This window comes from Eriocheir sinensis, chromosome 10 (assembly GCF_024679095.1).
Source record: "Eriocheir sinensis breed Jianghai 21 chromosome 10, ASM2467909v1, whole genome shotgun sequence".
Lineage (NCBI taxonomy): Eukaryota > Metazoa > Arthropoda > Malacostraca > Decapoda > Varunidae > Eriocheir > Eriocheir sinensis.
The window spans coordinates 6,536,527-6,556,296 of NC_066518.1; the positions used below are offsets into that span (position 1 = coordinate 6,536,527).

The window sequence follows — 19,770 nt, forward strand, 5'->3', positions numbered from 1 at the left end:
GTCAGATTCTTTTGTGATCATGGTTTATTTGTTGTTGTTGTTGCTGTGGGCTTACTTTGTGTGGCCTTTTCTATTGGACTTTTTATTGTTATTTATTACTTTATTTTATTATGGAGGAAGGGTCTGATATGAAATGAATTATGTTATATAGTAAGGTATCTGTGGTCCTAGTTATGCTTCTTTTTTTCTGTGGGTAGGTTCAGATTCCTTACCTATCTTGTTATAGTTGTCTGCATCCCCCTCCCCACTAAAATCCCCTTCCCCTTTTAAATGCTTCAGTCTGTCTTCATAAGGCAAGTTTCTCACCCCTTGAATCATCTTTGTCATCCTCCTCTGTACAGATTCTAACATCTTGATGTTCATTCTATAGTAGGGTGACCAGAACTGAACCACATAATCGATATGAGGTCTAACTAGTGCTAAGTAAAGTTTGAGGATGACTTCAGCGCTCCTATTGCTTATGCTCCTTGAGATGAAAACCAGTACCCTGTTTGCAAGATTTTTAGCCTGAATGCATTGAACCCTAGGATGGAGGTCAGCGCTCACTATAAGACTCCTTAAATAAGTCTCTGTCACACCCAGACCTGCTTAGAGGAGTGTCATTTAAGGAGTAATTGTGTGAGGGGTTATTCCTACCAACACTCAGAATACTACACTTCCCGACATTGAATTCCATCTGCCACTTCCCCAAGTAGCCTTCTTTCCCCGCTTAATAAGTCCACCTCTTCTCAGACGTACGCCGACGAGAACCACGGACTGACGGACGTGAGGGAGCATCTGTACCGCACGCTGGACAAGTTCCTCGCCGACTGTTACCGCCCCACCATCCGGGAACTCTACTTCCTCATCAAGAAGAAGAAGAAGGACGTCGAGGAGATCGGGTATCTGTAAGGCAGGGAGGCTCGGGCGCGGCGGAAGACCAGAGGAAAGGAACAGGACGCTCAGGGAGGCTTGAGAGACAGACGCCCTCCTCTTCCTCCTCCTTCTTCTCCTCCTCCTCTTCCTCATTCACTCCCATCTCTCCTTTCTCTCCCTCCACTCACAATCTTCATCGCTCCTCTGATCGCCTCCACGACAATATTGTTTTCGTTTCTAGTGTGAGATCGTTCTTTACGACGGTACTTCTTCATCTGTTGACTCGGACGAACAGTGTCGCTTCGCCCGTGATGGCCTGGACGGACGGGCGGCTTTGACTCCTGACGGTCCGTGAAAAATTCCTAGTCTACATCAGAACAGCGTAATAGTGTGAACGAAGTTATTTTAGCGTATACGTAATCTAATCTACCGTGTTAGGGGATACATAAGATGCGTACGTGTATATTTTTTAGTCTAGTTTGGGAGGCTAAAAAATCCGTGTGAGGGAGTCAATCAGCACACACACACACACACACACACACACATACACACACATGGAGTCACTCATCACAGCATCATCACTTTCATGATTTCCGATATGACCATAATTTGACCTCGTGCAGCTCCTTGTTACACCTAAAACAGAGGTAACAGACAGCGCAGTATTTCACCAGCAAAGAGACACAACTATAGGCCTACAAACTGTGGGAACTCGATCTTATCTAACAGTAAAAATGGCAGGTACTGGATACTGTATAGCCCTTACGAGCCTTCAATATTGGTATGTGGAATAATCTGACGTAATAAATAGACATTCCACCTTCACATAACGAAATCCACATCCCATGCAGAGTGAGGTAGGTGGGGTTGTGGAAAGGTCAGCCTAAGATTGAAGTGTTCCGGTATGATTCACGTATTTCAGTCTGGCTTTGTTCCGCTATCCTGATTTGTACATAGAGATTTCTACCCCTCGAGTGTGAAGAGAAGTGGACTTGATATTACTCGTGGAGGTCCAGAATAGCTTGGTGGAGGAGGAGGATGGCGCTGGTGGCTCCCTCTGGCTCCCTTCCCCTCGACTAGAAGGAATGGATCCGCCTCCTTGGTTTGAAGCATTTTTACGATAAATATGTACTTAGTAGTGCCTCCCTAACATTTATTATCGCACAATATTAATAATCACGCAGTTCTTACGCGTTATTGTACATTGCTCTTTTTCTACAGTGAAGTGCACTCTTGTTCGGCTTTTTATGCTCTCTTTTACGGTTCTTGCACAATACATTACAAACAAAAAGAAGTCAAATGTACACTCAGGACGTACACTGGGATTACCATTAATTATAAGTAAGATCAGTAACCTTAAAATGCAAACGTTGTAAGAAAAAAAAAAGAAAGGTTGTAGCCTATTATTATGATTATTGCCTACATTTGGTTTTGTTTCCCCTGAGGATGTACACTGGGATGACCATTGATTGTGGGAAAGATCAGTTACTTTGATGCACACGTTTATAACAAGGAAAATGTGGAAAATGCGAGAGAAGAAATTAAAGGAGCTTAAGTTTGTGCGCCGTTGGAAAGGCAGACTCAACTGTGAATCTGTTTTGGTCAGCTGTTGAGACTTGACACGTGGAGAACCCAAACATTGAAACATTGAAAGTGATGTAATACTGAAAAGGAAAGTGTGAATAAGAAAACCGAAAAGAGGAACGAGAGGAGGACCTAAGAAGCGATACAAAGCGTTACAGGTCAAAAAGAAGAAGAGGAAAAGGAAAAGAAGAATAAATATTTACTCAACAAGGACTTCAGAGTGGGAGCCGTCACAATTAGGCTTCTCCCACGCCTACTACTGGACTGGACCCGGGAAAGTGCCAAGGTTGAGCCCAAATAGTACTGACGGGACCCACTGCTCTCTCCTGGTAAGCCTGAAACTACCCCCACCTGTTGAGGGCAGCGGAAATTATGTTTATAAATAGTTCTTGTCTGATTGATTAGGTAAAGAATCATTTGAGTACCGTGCCAGTATTTCATTACCTAGAAAAGATATATAAAGAGCTAGCGATGTTTCATAAGGTAGGTAATGAAATACTGGCATGGAACTAAAACGAATCTTAACCATTGATTATATTTATTTATTGATAGGTTACTACTTTGGTGGTAATAGGTTACTATCCGCTCAGTTGCATTAGCGGCGTAACCTAACAAGAAAGGTAGACGTTTGCGACAGAAATGAGGTACAAAATCATGCTATACACACAATTATCACCAGAAAAACATGAACCACGTAAGAAAATCGATGGTTGGGTGAAACTGTAAATTGTCCGACTTATTTGCTAAACTGCTCAGGAAATAACTACTTATGATCAAATAACTTACCAAGCTGCGGCGTTTTGGAGTACACAAGAAGGAGGCTCTAAAGTTGTGCACTGAGGTGTGTTTTATGCCTACTTATACAGATATTTAGTTTGTCAGTCATTCCTAATTTACAGGAAAGGAAATATTCAAGTAAGAAGGTCATGGGGTTGTGTTTCCTTGGGGCCTCAAACACCAGACACAGTAGTATCAACCCAGGCATTGTGTGTTAAGCTACAGCATTCTGGTCTTAATGTGTTTGGTTTGTAAAGTTTTAATACTTGAAGGGTTAACACCATTGGAAAGTTGCCATCAGGTAAAAACTGGGATGACAGTGTTTTGGGGGGGGAGATGTTGAGTCCACAGTGGTTATCACATAGGTATTGTGTGTTGAGCTGCTGGGTTCTCATTCAATTGTCAGTTCATTATCATGTATGCTTTAACATCTGATGATTTGTTATCTTAATTTTGCCCTCAAAGAATCTGAAACAGATAATTCATCATAAGCAGTGGTGGTCAGTTTTAAAGAAATCCTGAATATGTAGCTTTTTGGGTGTTCATAGTCAGAACAGATAAAATATTTCTAGTTACATTGAAGGCTAAAGACAAACAATAACATCAACACAAACGAACTAACTAACCAATTACATCCATCACATTTAGCATCATGTTTTTATTTTAAGTACGTATATCAAGTATTTTTGCATTACATTTTTTTTGTATGTATGTATCTTTGTAAAACATTTTTGGGTTAATTCGTCTGATGCCAAATCTCACATTTAAGCTACTTGTTCCTACCATTCAAGCCATAGAACTACAATCCCTTCCCCATTCAAACTTGTTTATTTGTGTTGACATTTGACTCCATAGTGTCTGATAATTTTAAAACCCTTAATCCCATCTATGTTCTTGAAGGCTCATTACTAAAACACATGGTAACAGGACCTTAATACTCAATGTTAAACCTTTGTTCTCAATAACAGCTCGTATGCCATATTATATTCAAACTGTTGATGTATGCCATGACTTAGTGTATAGGTCTTTCCAGTTGTGCAGTTACTTGGATCTTAGAATGCTTTTTGTCAATTTTATGCATATTTTTTTAACATCTTTCCATCACAGGGTTAAGTTGTTGTCCAGCTTCTAGTCAGTTTTCACACGTAATAATACAGGTCTACCAAAGCCTTATTGAGCAAGGTCATAGTGTAATGTAATGATCCACTGTGTATAAACATTTCCCAGTTTGTGTCACATTTACGGTATATTTTTCATTCTGCTTATTAAAGTGCTGCTTTGTTCATGATAACCTCTTAAGTTACATACAATGCTCAACACAAACCAGAAAGTAGCAAAGTTGAGCACACATTATTAATAAGTCAAGGAGTAATCAGTATCATGTAGTGTGGGTCATATAAATTCTTTTTGGAACATCTCACAATGTCAAGTTGTATTACATTAAATTCACTTCCTCCCTATTAGTTACCGCTCCTGTTTGTCAAAAGAGAAAACCAAAGATACTTTTGCAGATCATATTCAGCTTAGTCTCATACACTGATAGTATGGTAGTCAAACTTTGTGACTGGGATGCAATTTGCTTATACCTTGTGACAGCCACTTTAACAAAATGATTTTTCTGTTTACAGTAAAAGTCCAATAATCCAAATGTCAGTGGACTGAAGGTCACTGAGTTATCGAATGGTTCGGAGGGACCCACAAAAACATATGTTATATTTACATAATCAGAAAAAGACATGGTGTGTATTATTACTCACCACTAATGCACAAAAATGCAGAGCAACAGTGTTAGGAAGGAAAATCCATACAAAGAGAGTCAATCCAGAGGTAAAAAGGGCACAAAATAGTAGAGCAGGTCTATGAAAATGCCAGGAAAAAGGAGGTGCTATAACTATAAGAATGGTGAACACCTCCGACAACCAAGCAAGTCTAGCCGAGGCTGCCTGAGTGCTCTACTTTTGCCAAATCTATTCACTTCACTCATAATATTTTTACCTAATTTCAATACCATGCAAAATTCCTTAACCTACTACTGTAGCCTACCTGTCACTTTCTTGAGCACTTTCACGTGTCCTCACACATCAGCTCAAAAATATCACTTGTAATGGGTGTGGAAGCTATGGTTTTGGCATAAAGGCCTCAAAATCAGCTGAATATTTGGCTGTCAACACCTAGACTAAATTTAAATCTCCTGAGTCTCTTGTTTCTTGTCTCCACTGCTTGGCACTGCTCGGCCCATTTGGCCCCTCATTTGTTTATTTTATTATTTTTCATTTTTGGAATATTTATTAACCACTATGAAATATTCAGACCATTGTGATTTTCAGATTATGTATGTTTGGATTAATGAACTTTTACTGTACGTATGTGAATTTCTTTTTCATTTGTATAACTCCAGGACTTGGATGTATTTTCACAGTTACAATTTTATTCTCCATAATACTCATAAGCATAATTTTTAGACAATAATTCATGTGTTCAGTGCGGTGTCTTATGTTAGTTGTGTTGTGGATTCATGAACCAGCTTGTGGAAGACTGGAAAGTAATATCTTGTCTTGGAAATCCATTTTCGTTGAGTTTGGTGAGGGTCTTCAGATTCTTGGAGGATCAGCATTGTTGAAAAAAGTGACCCATTTCAGTGCATTATGCTTAATAATGACAAAGAGATATTCAAAACTGAGTGATTGAATATGTGCACTTATAGACCTTGATATACTAATGCTCCAATCTGGTAAGCTTTGATGGATAAGTATTGTACTACTTAATTAACTAATTAAGATACTTTATCCTCTAGTGGATGAAAAAAATCTTCATGGTTCCATAGAACTGTAATAATAATACTCATGCTGATTAAAGTCATCAGAACAGTCTTAATGGAAATGTTTGTGCTAATGTTTTGTATGTTTTTTTTCTTTGTGGCAAAACAGGTTCCTTTGTGTTGTACTGGAGTAACAAAATTGATAATGCCTGGGATTTACTGTTCAATATTTACACATTTTATTAATCTGCAGAAATAACTGAGACCATGATAGTGATGCAGTGTCTTGCTGTTTGTTTGGTGGGGGTCACAGGAGCATATGATTGTTTGAGGAAGGTGTTGGTGTGTGTTTTGCTAGGGTGGGGGGATTGGAGTGGTATCATGACACAGTGGTGTGCAGGAGGCAAGCCTCAGCCTGTGTTGCTGTTTTATTACACGAGACCTACATCAGGAAATCTTGGTCATGGGCTGCACCACGAAGCATCATCCATTAATGTACTTGTTTATGACCCAATTGATTTGACATATTATATATATATATATATATATATATATATATATATATATATATATATATATATATATATATATATATATATATATATATATATATATATATATATATATATATATATATATATATATATATATATATATATATATATATATATATATATATATATATATATATATATATATATATATATATATATATATATATATATATATATATATATATATATATATATATATATATATATATATATATATATATTTGTGCTGTTCACAGTTATAATATTAACTGTACTCTCCATAAGCGAGACACTGTGACCTTGGAGGGAGTTCTCTCTCCACGGCCCTTGCGCCTTATACTTGTCTGTCTGCCGGGCCGCGCCCTCTCAGGACCCCCGCCGCATGGTGCAGCACATCCGCCCACGCCGCGGGGCGCCACAGCCCGTGCCGTGCCCTGCCAGCGCGTCGTGGCTGTGGTGGCCACCGTGGCGGGGGTGGCGGCGTGTCTGCGGTGGTGCGCGGCGGGCAGCCAGGCTCCGCGTGTCCTTGGCGGCGGGGGTCGCGTCGCCGCCGCCGCCACTCTGCGTCGCTCACTTCACGTTCCCGAACACCGCCGCGCTGGTGCCGCTGCAGGACGATATCAAATGTGGTGTTAATATGTTGCGTATTTTATTGTTATTTATGACATAGTTGATACAACAAATGGTTACTGTTATGAACATGTAAAAGTTATACGCGAAACGATCTATTAGATAGGTCCCTATATATAAATATACATATATATAATATCTTATATTTTTTGGGTGTCAAGTCGAAGTCCTTTGCATTCCACGATGTCAAGAGTTCCCTCGTTCACGCGACGCGCTGGTTCACCCACACGCTCTTGTTACGTCACGAGCGACCTGTAGACAGTAATAGTCTGTTGACTTATTGTTGTTTCAGGTGGGCTATGCGACAACGCCCTGGGCAGCGCTGGCCGCGACGCGCCACGCGCCGCGCCGCGGCCTGGCGAGCAGTGCTGGCTGCCGTACGGGGCAGAGCCGGGCTGGCACACCTCGTGGCCCAGTGTCCTGCCCGCCGTGCCACAAGTATACCATGCTGCTGCCCTCGCCAGGCTCGCGTTTGGCATACTCGGTAGTCTTGTTTTTAGTGTACGATAGTTACTCTTTACAATGTTTCACCCCATTACATGTCCAAACCTCCCCGGTAGCAGAAGTACTCGTAGTCACAAGCCGTCAGTGATGAGCGGCGCATCTTTCCAGCACTAACGGTAACACCTTGATGGTGTGGTCAAGGGCAGGCCAGCTTGACCTTGCTGTGTGAGCGCCGAGCCTCCTCGCCGCCGGCTGGACGCCGCTTCGCCGGCGGAGGTCCCGGCCGCCGACTGGCGTCACGTCGCCGGCTACATATCAGTTCACGGCCGGCCACGCTGCCGCCCACGCCGGAGAACACCGTCAACATCGCCATGTTTAAACTTCTTTATATTGTTTCACATTTCGACAATCATATTGTAAGTCATGTCGAGAAAAACTGTAGCGACTTTTGGTTACTCCAGTCCATTTCGTAGCAGTAGACAAACATTTACGTAGCAGACCGGCGTAATGTATCGGAACTCATCACTCTCATAATACATAATATATTCCTGGATGTTGTAGGAGTAATGGTCCCTTAACTGATAACATAGAACGTTGAGGAGCGCGAAAAAGTCTCCAGTCGCTAGTCCTCATCCATGTACTTAGCAATACTCGTGCCACGCGTGGGACGGGGCGCCACGAGCCTAGAGGTGCTGCAACGCGGGCTGGAGCGTGGGGGGCTGGGGTCTCCTGGGGTCCGACACCCTCCCCGCACTACCTGTTAGAGGGTGTCAGCACACCTCCACTTCCCCGTGACCCACGCACACGGCGGCAATGCGGCTGCTGTGCATCTCATCTACAACTGGCCAATCAACGACTGAGTTCTAGTTTCCTTTTTCTTTTTGTGTGTGTGCCGAGCTCCGTGTTCTCCGGTCTTTCGCACGGCTGCTACCCGGCTCCCTGCCTCCCTCCCTCCTCAGCGTCTTCCCTCACTCCATCCTTCCTCTCTCTGTTCCATTTCAAGTCGTTTATGCCTCTCGCCTTCTGATATTCAGTACAAACAGCGGAGGCATCGTCATCAGGTTTTCCTTATTCCTGCAAGTCGATCGAAAAATACTTGATACGGGAGGAGAGGTGAAGAGGGAGCAGCAGCAGCAGCAGCAGCAGCTTTATACCAATCAAACAGTTCCACGCACAACGTACTGACATGACGATGATTATGTTTTGCTCGCGTCTCGTGCTTTCTTACGTCGGCCCCGCAGTGATGTGTTGTGTTGTCTTCTGTTCATTGGACGACGACCGGCTCATTCTACCTCCTCATCCCTCTTCCTCTCCCTCCTTCATTTTATCTCTTCTCTTCCTATTCTCGTTCTGCAGCACATTCCCCTCACATGCCTTTCTATCACTCATTCTCCATTTCCCTCGTTCTCCTTTCAGTTCCACTCCCGTCGCAACTCTTCCTAATCTCATCTTCCAGTCATTAGTTCCACCTGAGGTGCTGTTCGTTTACGGATATGCATTTTTACATAAGTCTGACCTTCCCCTCTCTTGGTACCTCGTTACCCTACAAGAGCATCATTTCATAATCATAAATGTAGAACGGTGTGTCTTACGATTTTTCTTGCCTTTCTTTTACCTACCTTCCACCAATCCTCTGACCACCAAATCCTTTAATAGCTAGGAGAGATTCAGTGTGTGTGTGTGTGTGTGTGTGTGTGTGTGTGCGCTTGTGAGTGGGTGGGTGTGAGAATGCGTGTTATCGTGCGTGTCAACAAGTGTGAAGGGCCTTTTAAGTGTCGTGTTTGCCTCGCGGTGGTGAGTGGCGTGGCTAGACCCAAACATGCACGCTTCTCCAGGAAAATAAAATCAAGGAACACGAGTATCGGTGTATAGATGACGCACTGATGGAATGTGGGAGAGCTGAGTTGGCGGGGGGAGGGGGGAGGGTTGGGAGACGGGGATGGGGAGGGACAGAGGGAGTGAGTGGGGGCGGAGTTTTAGAAGTATTGCAAGAACTAGGGCAGAAGGGGAGTTTTAGATGTGTGGGTGAATGTGAGTGAGAGTTTAATGCGTGCAAGCCGGAGTGAGAGGCTGAAGGGGAGAGAGAGAGAGAGAGAGAGAGAGAGAGAGAGAGAGAGAGAGAGAGAGAGAGAGAGAGAGAGAGAGAGAGAGAAGGGAAGGGAAGGGACCGAATGAACAAAGTATCAGAAATATCAATAAAAGAGAAGGAAGGCGGGAGGGATGAAGGAGGGATACGAGAAGAAGGAATGGTTAACGAAGGGAGCGAGAAAGGTTAAGGCAAGTGAAGGAATGTAGGAAAGGACACACTTGAGCCACTTTACCTTACCTTACCTTACCTTACCTTACCTTACCTAACCTAACCTAACCTAACCTAACCTTACCTTACCTTACCTTACCTTACCTAACCTAACCTAACCTTACCTTACCTTACCTTACCTTACCTTACCTTACCTTACCTTACCTTACCTTACCTAACCTAACCTAACCTTACCTTACCTAACCTAACCTAACCTAACCTTACCTTACCTTACCTTACCTTACCTTACCTTACATTTTTTCTTCTCGCTTCTCAATACCTTACATTACCTTACCTTGCCTTCTCTTCCCTTTCTCTCTCTCCTCTATCTCCTTACCTTACCTTACCTTACCTTAACTTACATTTTTTCTTCTCTCTTCTCAATACCTTACATTACCTTACCTTACCTTACCTTAACTTACATTTTTTCTTCTCTCTTCTCAATACCTTACACTACCTTACCTTGCCTTCTCTTCCCTTTCTCTCTCTCCTCTATCTCCTTACCTTCCTTTACCTTCCCTTACCTTGCCTTCTTTTCCCTTTCTCTCTCTCCTCTATCTCCTTACCTTCCTTTACCTTCCCTTACCTCACTCTCCATTTCCCTCTTTTCTATTCCTCTTCCTTACTTAACCTTATTTTACCTTTCCTTTTCTTTCCTTCTGGGTGAGTTTATCTGAGTTTTTTTCCCTAATTAATTTTTCATTATATCCTCCATTTCTTATTCATCCTTTAACTACTCACAGGACTGGCTATTTTTTGTCATCCTATTCTTCATTTTTCATTTTATTTTCTCCCTTTCTTCCTCCTCCATTAACTACTCACAGGATTGGCTATTTTGTTAATCCTGTTATTCTCCTCTTTGCTCACTTTTCCTTAGTCATTTGTTTCATCCTTTTTTTTTATAATCTAAACAACAACTAGAAGAAGAAAACCTGTGACTTCATACCTAACTGTTCTGCCCTTCGTTACGGCTACAATCCCTTCCCCTCCTGTCTCTCTTCGGCATAATTATGACCACAGATGTTGCGCCGACTAAACGAAACTTTCCAACTGCTGTACCCGATAACGATAACGTATTCTGTTACCATGGGAAAATTATTATGATTATGGTGTTTGTTATTTAGAATCGAATGCTGTTAATGAGTTTCTGATTGTTATTGCAGAGTGATAAAATTAATCATATATATTGCGTTGTAAGACCAAATGATGTGTAGTTTGTATAGAGTTGATAAATAGGGAGTTAATTTTCCATTACCTTACTTTCTCTTCCCTTCCCAATCCTTCTCTTCATTATCCTTCTCTTCCCTTCCCTTCTCTTCTCTGCTCTTCCCTTCTCCTCCTTTTCTCTGCTATTCCTTTACCTTACGTTACCTTCCCTTCCCTTCCCTATCCTTTCATTCATTTTCTTCTCTTCCCTTTCCATCCCTTCTCTGCTCCTCCCTTCTCCTTTTCTCTGCTATCCCTATACCTTACCTTACCTTGCCTTTCCTTTTACCTTTCACTTCCTTACCTTACCTTCCCTTACCTTACCTTACCTTACCATACTTTACCTTTTATTTACCTTACCTTCATCAATGTTACTGTAAGCTGAGTGAGCCTCGGTGAAGACAACCGTTTACTTGTCGCCATAATCTACCTAGTTTTCTTTACATGGACGTAATCGGCGTACTATTGTGAATTAAAAAAAATTGTTTATAAAGTACTACTAAGATACCAGTGATATTGTACTAAGTCTTTACCATTTCCATGCATTTGTCTCCTTTTACTCTTCGCCTGTTCTCATTTCTCCTCATCTCCTTTTTTTTATCCGACATTCACTCCCCTTTCGTTTCTTCTTAATCTCCTCTCCTCTTTCTCCTCCTTCCTTCCTCTTACTAAGTCTTTACCATTTCCGTCTGTTTCCTTTTACTCTTCGCCTGTTCTCACTTCTCCTCATCTCCCTCTTTTTATCCCACATTCACTCCCCTTTCGTTTCTTCTTAATCTCATTTCCTATTTCTCCTTCCTTCCTCTCACCCCAAAGCCATCCGTTCCGCCGTCGTTCATCAGTGGTTCGTCTTCGTCGTCTTACGGTTATGATTACTATTGTTCCTTTGGGCTTGACATCTCCTGTAAATAGTTTGTACATAACGAAATATTACTCCACACTGTAACCTTTTTAATAAACTTCAAAGCTGTTTCCGTGGCGTGTGTGTACTGCCTGCCTGCCTACCTACCTCTCTCTGCCAGTGTGTGTGTGTGTGTGTGTGTGTGTGTGTGTGTGTGTGTGTGTGAATACTTATCTGGTGTTGTGGTAATGGTGTGGTGCTGTCATGGAGGTGTGGTATGTGATGGGTTCTTGGGGTGGTGGTGGTGGTGGTGGTGGTGGTGGTGGGATAGTAGGGGTATGGTATGCGTGGGGGGGGGGGGGGGGGTAGTGACAGTAGTGATGATGGTGGTGGTGGTGAGGATAACATATTTGACCTGCTTTTTTTTCTTCTTTTTTTTTTACAGCAGAGGAGACAGTGCAAGGGCGTAAAAAAAAAAGAAAACAATAATGAAAAAAAAAAAAGCCCGCTATTTACTGCTATTGCATGATGTATTTTGTTATGTATTATTATGTGTGTATGTGTGTATGTACGTATCTTGTATTACCTCACCTCGCCATGCCTTATCTTACCTTTACCTTGCCTTACTTCACCTGGCCTTGTGTAACCTCCTCTAAACTTTCCTTTCGCTATGTTACCTTATCTTACGTAACCCTGCTTTCCCTTCTCTTCCATTCCATTCCATTCCATTCATTTCCCTTCCCTTCTCTTCCCTTCCCATCCCTTCCATTCATTTCCCTTCCCTTCCATTCATTTCCCTTCCCTTCCCTTCCATTCCATTCCATTCCATTCCATTCCATTCATTTCCCTTCCCTTCCCTTCCATTCCATTCCATTCCATTCCATTCCATTCATTTCCCTTCCCTTCCCTTCCATTCCCATCCCTTCCATTCCATTCATTTCCCTTCCCTTCCCTTCCATTCCATTCCATTCATTTCCCTTCCCTTCCCTTCCCTTCAATTCCATTCATTTCCCTTCCCTTCCCTTCCCTTCCCTCCCCTAACCTTACTTTACTTTATCTTACCTTACATGTGGTGGCAGAGGCTAAGGAAAAAAAAAAGAGGAAAATAAGGAGGGGAAGGAAAAGTTGTAGGGTTATGTTAAATATTTTGTATCTGTCTTTATTATTATTATTATTATTATTATTATTATTATTATTATTATTATTATTATTATTATTATTATGTCTTTACCTCTACTACGGTAAAAAAAATGAGGTATCAAATAGATGTTCAGCATAATAAATGAGGGGTATTATTGACGACTAATAAGAAAGTGTGTGTGTGTGTGTGTGTGTGTGTGTGTGTGTGTGTGTGTGTGTGTGTGTGTGTGTGTGTGTGTGTGTGTGTGTGTGTGTGTGTGTAAACGAAAATAAATACATTACATTATTGACATGTTTGCTGTTACGACAACGTCCGCCAAATCATCTAATCTTACTTACAGGGACGTACATGATCAATAGTAGTAGTAGTAGTAGTAGTAGTAGGTAAACTCCATCCCTGTCTCACCAAAAGCTCTTAGTTTCATCTCCACTTGGTTCTGTCTACCTTTGACTTCAACAATTTCTACCTTTTACTGTTGCTGTCCCTCTGTTATCAGTTCTACGTAAGATATGACCCGGCCAAATATACACAAGCTCTAATTACACTCACCCACGAGTCTCCAGGTAAAAATAAGTGATAACAAGATGAACTATTATGCCCCAGAAACATGCGAGGGAGGCGAGGTGCTTCTGCGAGTTCGGTTATTCGTGTTCTGATGGATTGAGATCGTGGATTATTTAGGTGGGCAGGTGAGGAAGGGAGGAAGGGAGGGAGGGAGGGAGGGGGTTGGGATGACGCTGTGTAGATCGATAGGGGACTGAATCAGAAATGCATGGCCGAGGGAAGGAGCGAGGGATGGACGAGGACTGGATCAGAAACTAGAGATGAATGAGGGAAAGGCGGCAGTTTGTGTGGAAGGAGGTGTTTTCTTCACTTTATTGTTTTTTTCTCTATCTCTCTACCTATGTATTTGGCTGTCTTTGTATCCTGCCATTATCTTCACGGTTCTTCGCCTCTTTCATCTTCCTAACCTCCATCATTTCCTCTAAGCCTAAAACCATTTCCACTGTTGTTTGGTACGGTATTTCTTGGTCTTGTACTTCTTTCTCTGTCTATGTATCCGGCTATATTTCTATTCTCCCATTATCTTCACGGTTCTTCATCCCTTTCATCTCCCTAACCTCCATCATTTCCTCTGAGCCTAAATTTCCACTATTGCTTGGTCTTGTGTTTCTTTCTCTATGTATCCGCCTATATTTCTTTCCTCCGAATATCTTCAAGGTTCTTCATCTCTTTCATCTTCCAAACCACCATCATTTCCTCTAAGCCTAAAACTATTTCCACTATTTCTTGGTACTGTATTTTTTGGTCTTGTATTTCTTTCTCTGTCTATGTATCCGGGTATCTTTCTATTCTCCCATTATCTTCACGGTTCTTCATCTCTTTCATCTCCCAAACCACCATCATTTCCTCTAAGCCTAAAACTATTTCCACTATTGCCTGGTTCTTAGTTCTTTATATTTCTTTCTTTACCTGTAGAATGCTGCGGCGCCAAGATACAACGCCCCAATAATCAGCATCACCTGTAGAATGTATCCGCTCCTAAAACATCCTCAACGTGTATCCCTTCTGTCCTTTGTTCCATCTCACGTTGCGTCTTGCCTTTGATGTCTTATGCAGTAGGTCGATGGTCTCTTCTTGCATTTACCCACGCTGACTTTCTTTCATGGCCTTAGTGTTGCTCTACCGCTGTATGCCTTCAGTTGTAAGCCTGTCCCCTCTATCGGCATTTACAGGCGTTGACTACCTTCCATGTCTTTATCGTAGCAATTTCCAGCTCTGTCGATCACTTCTGCCTGCCTTTACCTTAACGTAGCTCCTTTCCTCTTACGTCAATCACTTCTACGAGGCTTTACCACGTTGACTGCCTTCCATGTCCATATCGTAGTACTTTCCAGCTCTGTCTATTCCTTCTGCCTGTCTTTACCACGCTGACTGCCTTCCATTTCCTTAACGTAGCTCCTTTCCTCTTACGTCAATCACTTCTACGAGGCTTTACCACGTTGACTGCCTTCCATGTCCATATCGTAGTACTTTCCAGCTCTGTCTATTCCTTCTGCCTATCTTTACCACGCTGACTGCCTTCCAATTCCTTTACGTAGCTCCTTTCGTCATATGTCAGTCAGTTCACCGAGGCTTTACCACGTTGACTGCCTTCCCAGCCTTTAACGTTGCACATCCCCACTATTTCCATCGCTTCTATCGCCTCTGAGTGCCCTCCTTGTCCCCACAGTAACTCTTCAATGTCAATCGCTTCCACTGGCCTTAATCACCTCTAACTGCCTGCAATGTCTTCCCCGTAGCCCTTCCCCTATAGCATGTCGATCGCTTCTACTGACCTATACCGCCTCTGCCTGTCTCTCCCTCTCTCTCGACCCCAGTGTAGCCTACTTCCACCTAGGCCTATATGCGTGTGTAGGTCAGCTCCCCGCCGCCGCCGCAGTCCCCTACATACGTACAACGAGGTCAATGTCAGGAGGGGCAAGGTGAGTTCCGGCAGCTCGAAGGTCATGTATTAGTCAAGAGTGTCTGACGAATGCCCTCGATTCTCAAAGGGCAGAGGACTTACTTACCTACTCGAGTTTATTGGCTTGACTTAGAATTGAAGGGGCGGGTGAGATGATTGGTCTTTTTTTTTTTTTGTTGTTGTTGTTCCTTTAGAAGGGAGGCAGTTCAAGGGCAAACAGCAGACAGTAATAAAAAAAAGGCCGCCGAACACTGCTCCGGGAAAAAAGAATAAAAAATGAACGATTGGTCGGATGGTCGGATTGTTGGTTGGTCGGTCAGGTTGGTAAGGTATTCTCTTTAAGATCGCGATAGTTTTTTTTTCTGTTTGAATTGTTTGCTTGTATTGCCATGTTTTTTTTTTGTTGTTGTTGTTTGTTTGACGTTTGATGGCTGAGCTTAATTCCGACACACACACACACACACACACACACACACACACACACACACACACACATGACACTTCCCGCAACTACTAATTATTTTAACACTCTCTCTCTCTCTCTCTCTCTCTCTCTCTCTCTCTCTCTCTCTCTCTCTCTCTCTCTCTCTCTCTCTCTCTCTCTCTCTCTCTCTCTCTCTCCTATTAAAGACTATTGAGCACTGATAGGCGAAGGGGGGGGGGGGGGGTAGCAGCGAAAGGAAGAAAGAGGATGATATTGGAAGAGAGGCGAAAGGAAGGGAGGGAAGAGGAGCAGGGAGAGGAGAGGTAAGAAGAGAAAGGAAGAAGAGAAGGAGGAAGGGAGAAAAGCAAAGAATAATGTGGTGAAGAGAACAGAGGACGGGGAGGGGGGGGGGGGGGGAAGGGGAGCAGGAAGTAGGAGGAAGGGAAGCAAAGGAGGGGAAATAGAAAAGGAGTAGAGGAGAGAAGTGGAGGAGAAGGAAATGAAAGAAAGTATGTCCATCAGGCAACCAATTAATTAGTCAATCAGTTAATCAGTCACTCAACCAAATAGTCAATCAATCACTTAATTTCATTCAGTCAATAGTCAGTCAATTAGTCTGTCAATCAGTCGAGCAGTACAGCAGCCAGTCAGTCAGTCACTTAAGTCATTCAATCATTCAATCAGTTGGTCATTCAATCAGTCGAACAGTAAATCAATCAGTCAGTCAGTCGGTCAATCAAGAAGTCAGTCAGCCATTTAATCAGTCAGTTAGTCCGTCAGTTAGTCAGTCCTGTCAATCGATCAATCAATTAGCCATTCATTCGCTCAGTCAGTAAGTCAGTCAGTCAATCGATCAAGCTTTCATTCGCTCAGTCAGGAAGTCAGTCAGCTAGTAAGTCAGTCAATCGATCAACCATTCATTCGCTCAGTCAGTAAGTCAATCAGCTAGTCAGTCAGTCAATCGATCAATCATTCATTCGCTCAGTCAGGAAGTCAGTCAGCTAGTCAGTCAGTCAATCGATCAATCATCCATTCGCTCAGTCAGTAAGTCAGTCAGCTAGTCAGTCAGTCAATCGATCAATTATTCATTCGCTCAGTCAGTAAGTCAGTCAGCTAGTCAGTCAGTCAGATCAATCATTCATTCGCTCAATCAGTAAGTCAGTCAGCTAGTCAGTCAGTCAGATCAATCATTCATTCGCTCAATCAGTAAGTCAGTCAGCTAGTCAGTCAGTCAATCGATCAACCAAGGCATTAGTATACTACATAAAACCCATAAAGTGCAAGCTAAATGCCATTCGGAACGCCACTGGTAACAGACCCTCGCTGGCCTTGACCCGTCCCGTCAGGTCCTGGTTACACAACTGACTGCTGAATCACTTATTGCGTTCTCCGTTTGGTTGGCACTTGCTGCTTTAATTCACCATGGAACCCTTTGGAGAAGAATGCTTTTAAAGGTCAGAGGCAGTAAAATGTATAATGGTCGCTTCCTTTCTTTATGGTTAGTATAAGGATGTAAAAAGGCTGCAAGAAAGGAGTTATATGTATCTGTTATATAACACTTCAGGAGGTAGTTTTGTTGCTTTGAAAGGTGAAAAGGAGTTGAGTATGCATTGATTTTGTACCTACTGTCCTTTTCTCCGCTGTTAAGGTAAAAATATTAATCTGCAGCCGATCGGTTACATTGATCTGGTCCTAAATAACACTTCACGATATAATAGTATTGCTTTTAAAGGTGAAAGTAGTTTAATATGCATTGATTTCCCACCAACATTTCCTCCTTTCTTTCTCCGTTGTTAAAGTTATAGTAAAAGAAGGCTGCCAGAGATGGGTGACATTAATTTGCTATATATACAACACCTCACGCGATAATGTTATTGTTCTAATGTGAAAAGAAGTTAAATATGCATTGATTTCGTACCTACCTTCCTTCTTTTCTTTCTCAATGGTTAAAGTAAGAACACAAGAAGGCTGCCAGAGATGAGTGACATTAATTTGCCATATATACAACACCTCACGCGATAATGATATTGTTTTAAGGTGGAAGGAAGTTACATATGCACTGATTTCGTACCCACCTTCCCTTTCTTCTTTCTCAGCGGTTAAATTAAGAACACAAGAAGGCTGCCAGAGATGAGTGACATTAATTTGCTATATATACAACACCTCACGCGATAATGATATTGTTTTAAGGTGGAAGGAAGTTACATATGCACTGATTTCGTACCCACCTTCCCTTTCTTCTTTCTCAGCGGTTAAATTAAGAACATGAGAAGGCTGCCAGAGATGGGTGACATTAATAAGCGATAATGTTATTGTTTTAAGGTGGAAGGAAGTTACATATGCACTGATTTCGTACCCACCTTCCCTTTCTTCTTTCTCAGCGGTTAAATTAAGAACATGAGAAGTCTGCAAGAGATGGGTGGCATTGAGCTACTATATAACACTTCACGAGATCATGTTATTGTTTTTAAAGGTGAAAAGAAATTACATATGCATTGAATTCCTATCCACCTTCCTTCTTTTTCTTCTCAGTGATTGAAGTAAGAACATAGGAAGCCTGCAAGAGATGGGAGACACTAATTTGCAATATATACAACACTTTACGAGATAATGTTATTGTTTTTAAGGTGGACAGAAGATAAATATATGCACTGATTTCGTACCTACATTCCTTCTTTTCTTTCTCCGTTGTTACAGTTAAAAACAGAGTGGTCTTCAAGAGATGGTCGACATTAATTTGCTATATATACAAGACTTTACGAGAAAATGTTATTGTTTTTAAGGTGGAAGGAAGTTAAATATGCATTGATTTCGTACCTACCTTCCCTTTCTTTCTCCGTTGTTCAAGTAAAAACATAAGAAGTCTGCAAGAGATGGGTGACATTAATTTGCTATATATACAAGACTTTACGAGGTAATGTTATTGTTTTTAAGGTGGAAGGAAGTTAAATATGCATTGATTTCGTACTTACCTTCCCTTTCTTTCTCCGTTGTTCAAGTAAAAACATAAGAAGTCCGCAAGAGATGGGTGACATTAATTTGCTATACATACAACACTTCACAAGGTAATGTTATTGTTTTTAAGGTGAAAGGAAGTTAATTATGCATTGATTTCGTACCTACCTTCCCTATCTTTCTCCGTTGCTCAAGTAAAAACATAAGAAGTCCGCAAGAGATGGGTGACATTAATTTGCTTTACATACAACACTTCACGAGGTAATGGTATTGATTTTAAGGTGAAAGGAAATTAAATATGCATTGATTTCGTACGTACCTTCCCAATCTTTCTCCGTTGTTCAAGTAAAAACATAAGAAGTCTGCAAGAGATGGATGACATTAGTTTCATCTGCTCTGGAATGTTTCATGAAAGTCAAAGAAGTTGAGATTGCATTTATTTCGTAGCGTTAATGCCATCCTGCCCTTCTCTTTCTTCGTGGTAAACATAAGGTAACCAAAGAGCGAGTAAAATAAATAATGGACCTTTATTTCGTCGTTGTCTTTCAAGGTCACCAAAGATAAATGTACATTGATTCCCTTAACATTCCTTCTGTCCTTATCCGCCTCGGTTCATTACGTAACTTATGAATTATTAACACATTCTCGGCAAAACCTTTATGCTCGGGGCCTATTGTAAGCAGCAAGTCATCCTCGAGGAAATCCATATCACATCGTCCATCATTTGCGATTCTGAGAAGCTGCCAATAATTATCAGTGACTCGCTTGAGCTTCTTGCAGGGGAATGTTTTTGTCTAGCCCGTGATGGATGAGAGAGAGAGAGAGAGAGAGAGAGAGAGAGAGAGAGAGAGAGAGAGAG

General features: G+C 41.9%; 1 protein-coding gene and 1 long non-coding RNA gene across 5 annotated transcripts in view; one reads left to right on the forward strand and one right to left on the reverse strand.

Moving 5' to 3' along the window:
* Positions 1-6,497, forward strand: part of LOC126996509 (inactive dipeptidyl peptidase 10-like) — a 77,354-nt gene extending 70,857 nt beyond the window's left edge. For all 3 annotated transcript variants that reach the window (XM_050857038.1, XM_050857040.1, XM_050857039.1), the window contains one exon: positions 733-6,497. In XM_050857038.1, the coding sequence (XP_050712995.1) occupies positions 733-891 (159 nt within the window). In that variant the 3' untranslated portion in view covers positions 892-6,497. The remainder of the gene's footprint in view (positions 1-732) is intronic.
* A 229-nt stretch (positions 6,498-6,726) lies between these two features.
* On the reverse strand, positions 6,727-12,051 carry LOC126996510 (uncharacterized). 2 transcript variants are annotated; one of them, XR_007751221.1, is made up of 3 exons: positions 11,528-12,051; positions 10,335-11,474; positions 6,727-10,274 (listed from the first exon to the last, which is right to left on the reverse strand). It is a non-coding gene; the product is annotated as an uncharacterized LOC126996510 (long non-coding RNA). The 2 variants fall into 2 exon arrangements; XR_007751222.1 differs by having other exon boundaries at positions 10,335-11,238; positions 11,346-12,051.
* Positions 12,052-19,770: the final 7,719 nt, after the last annotated feature.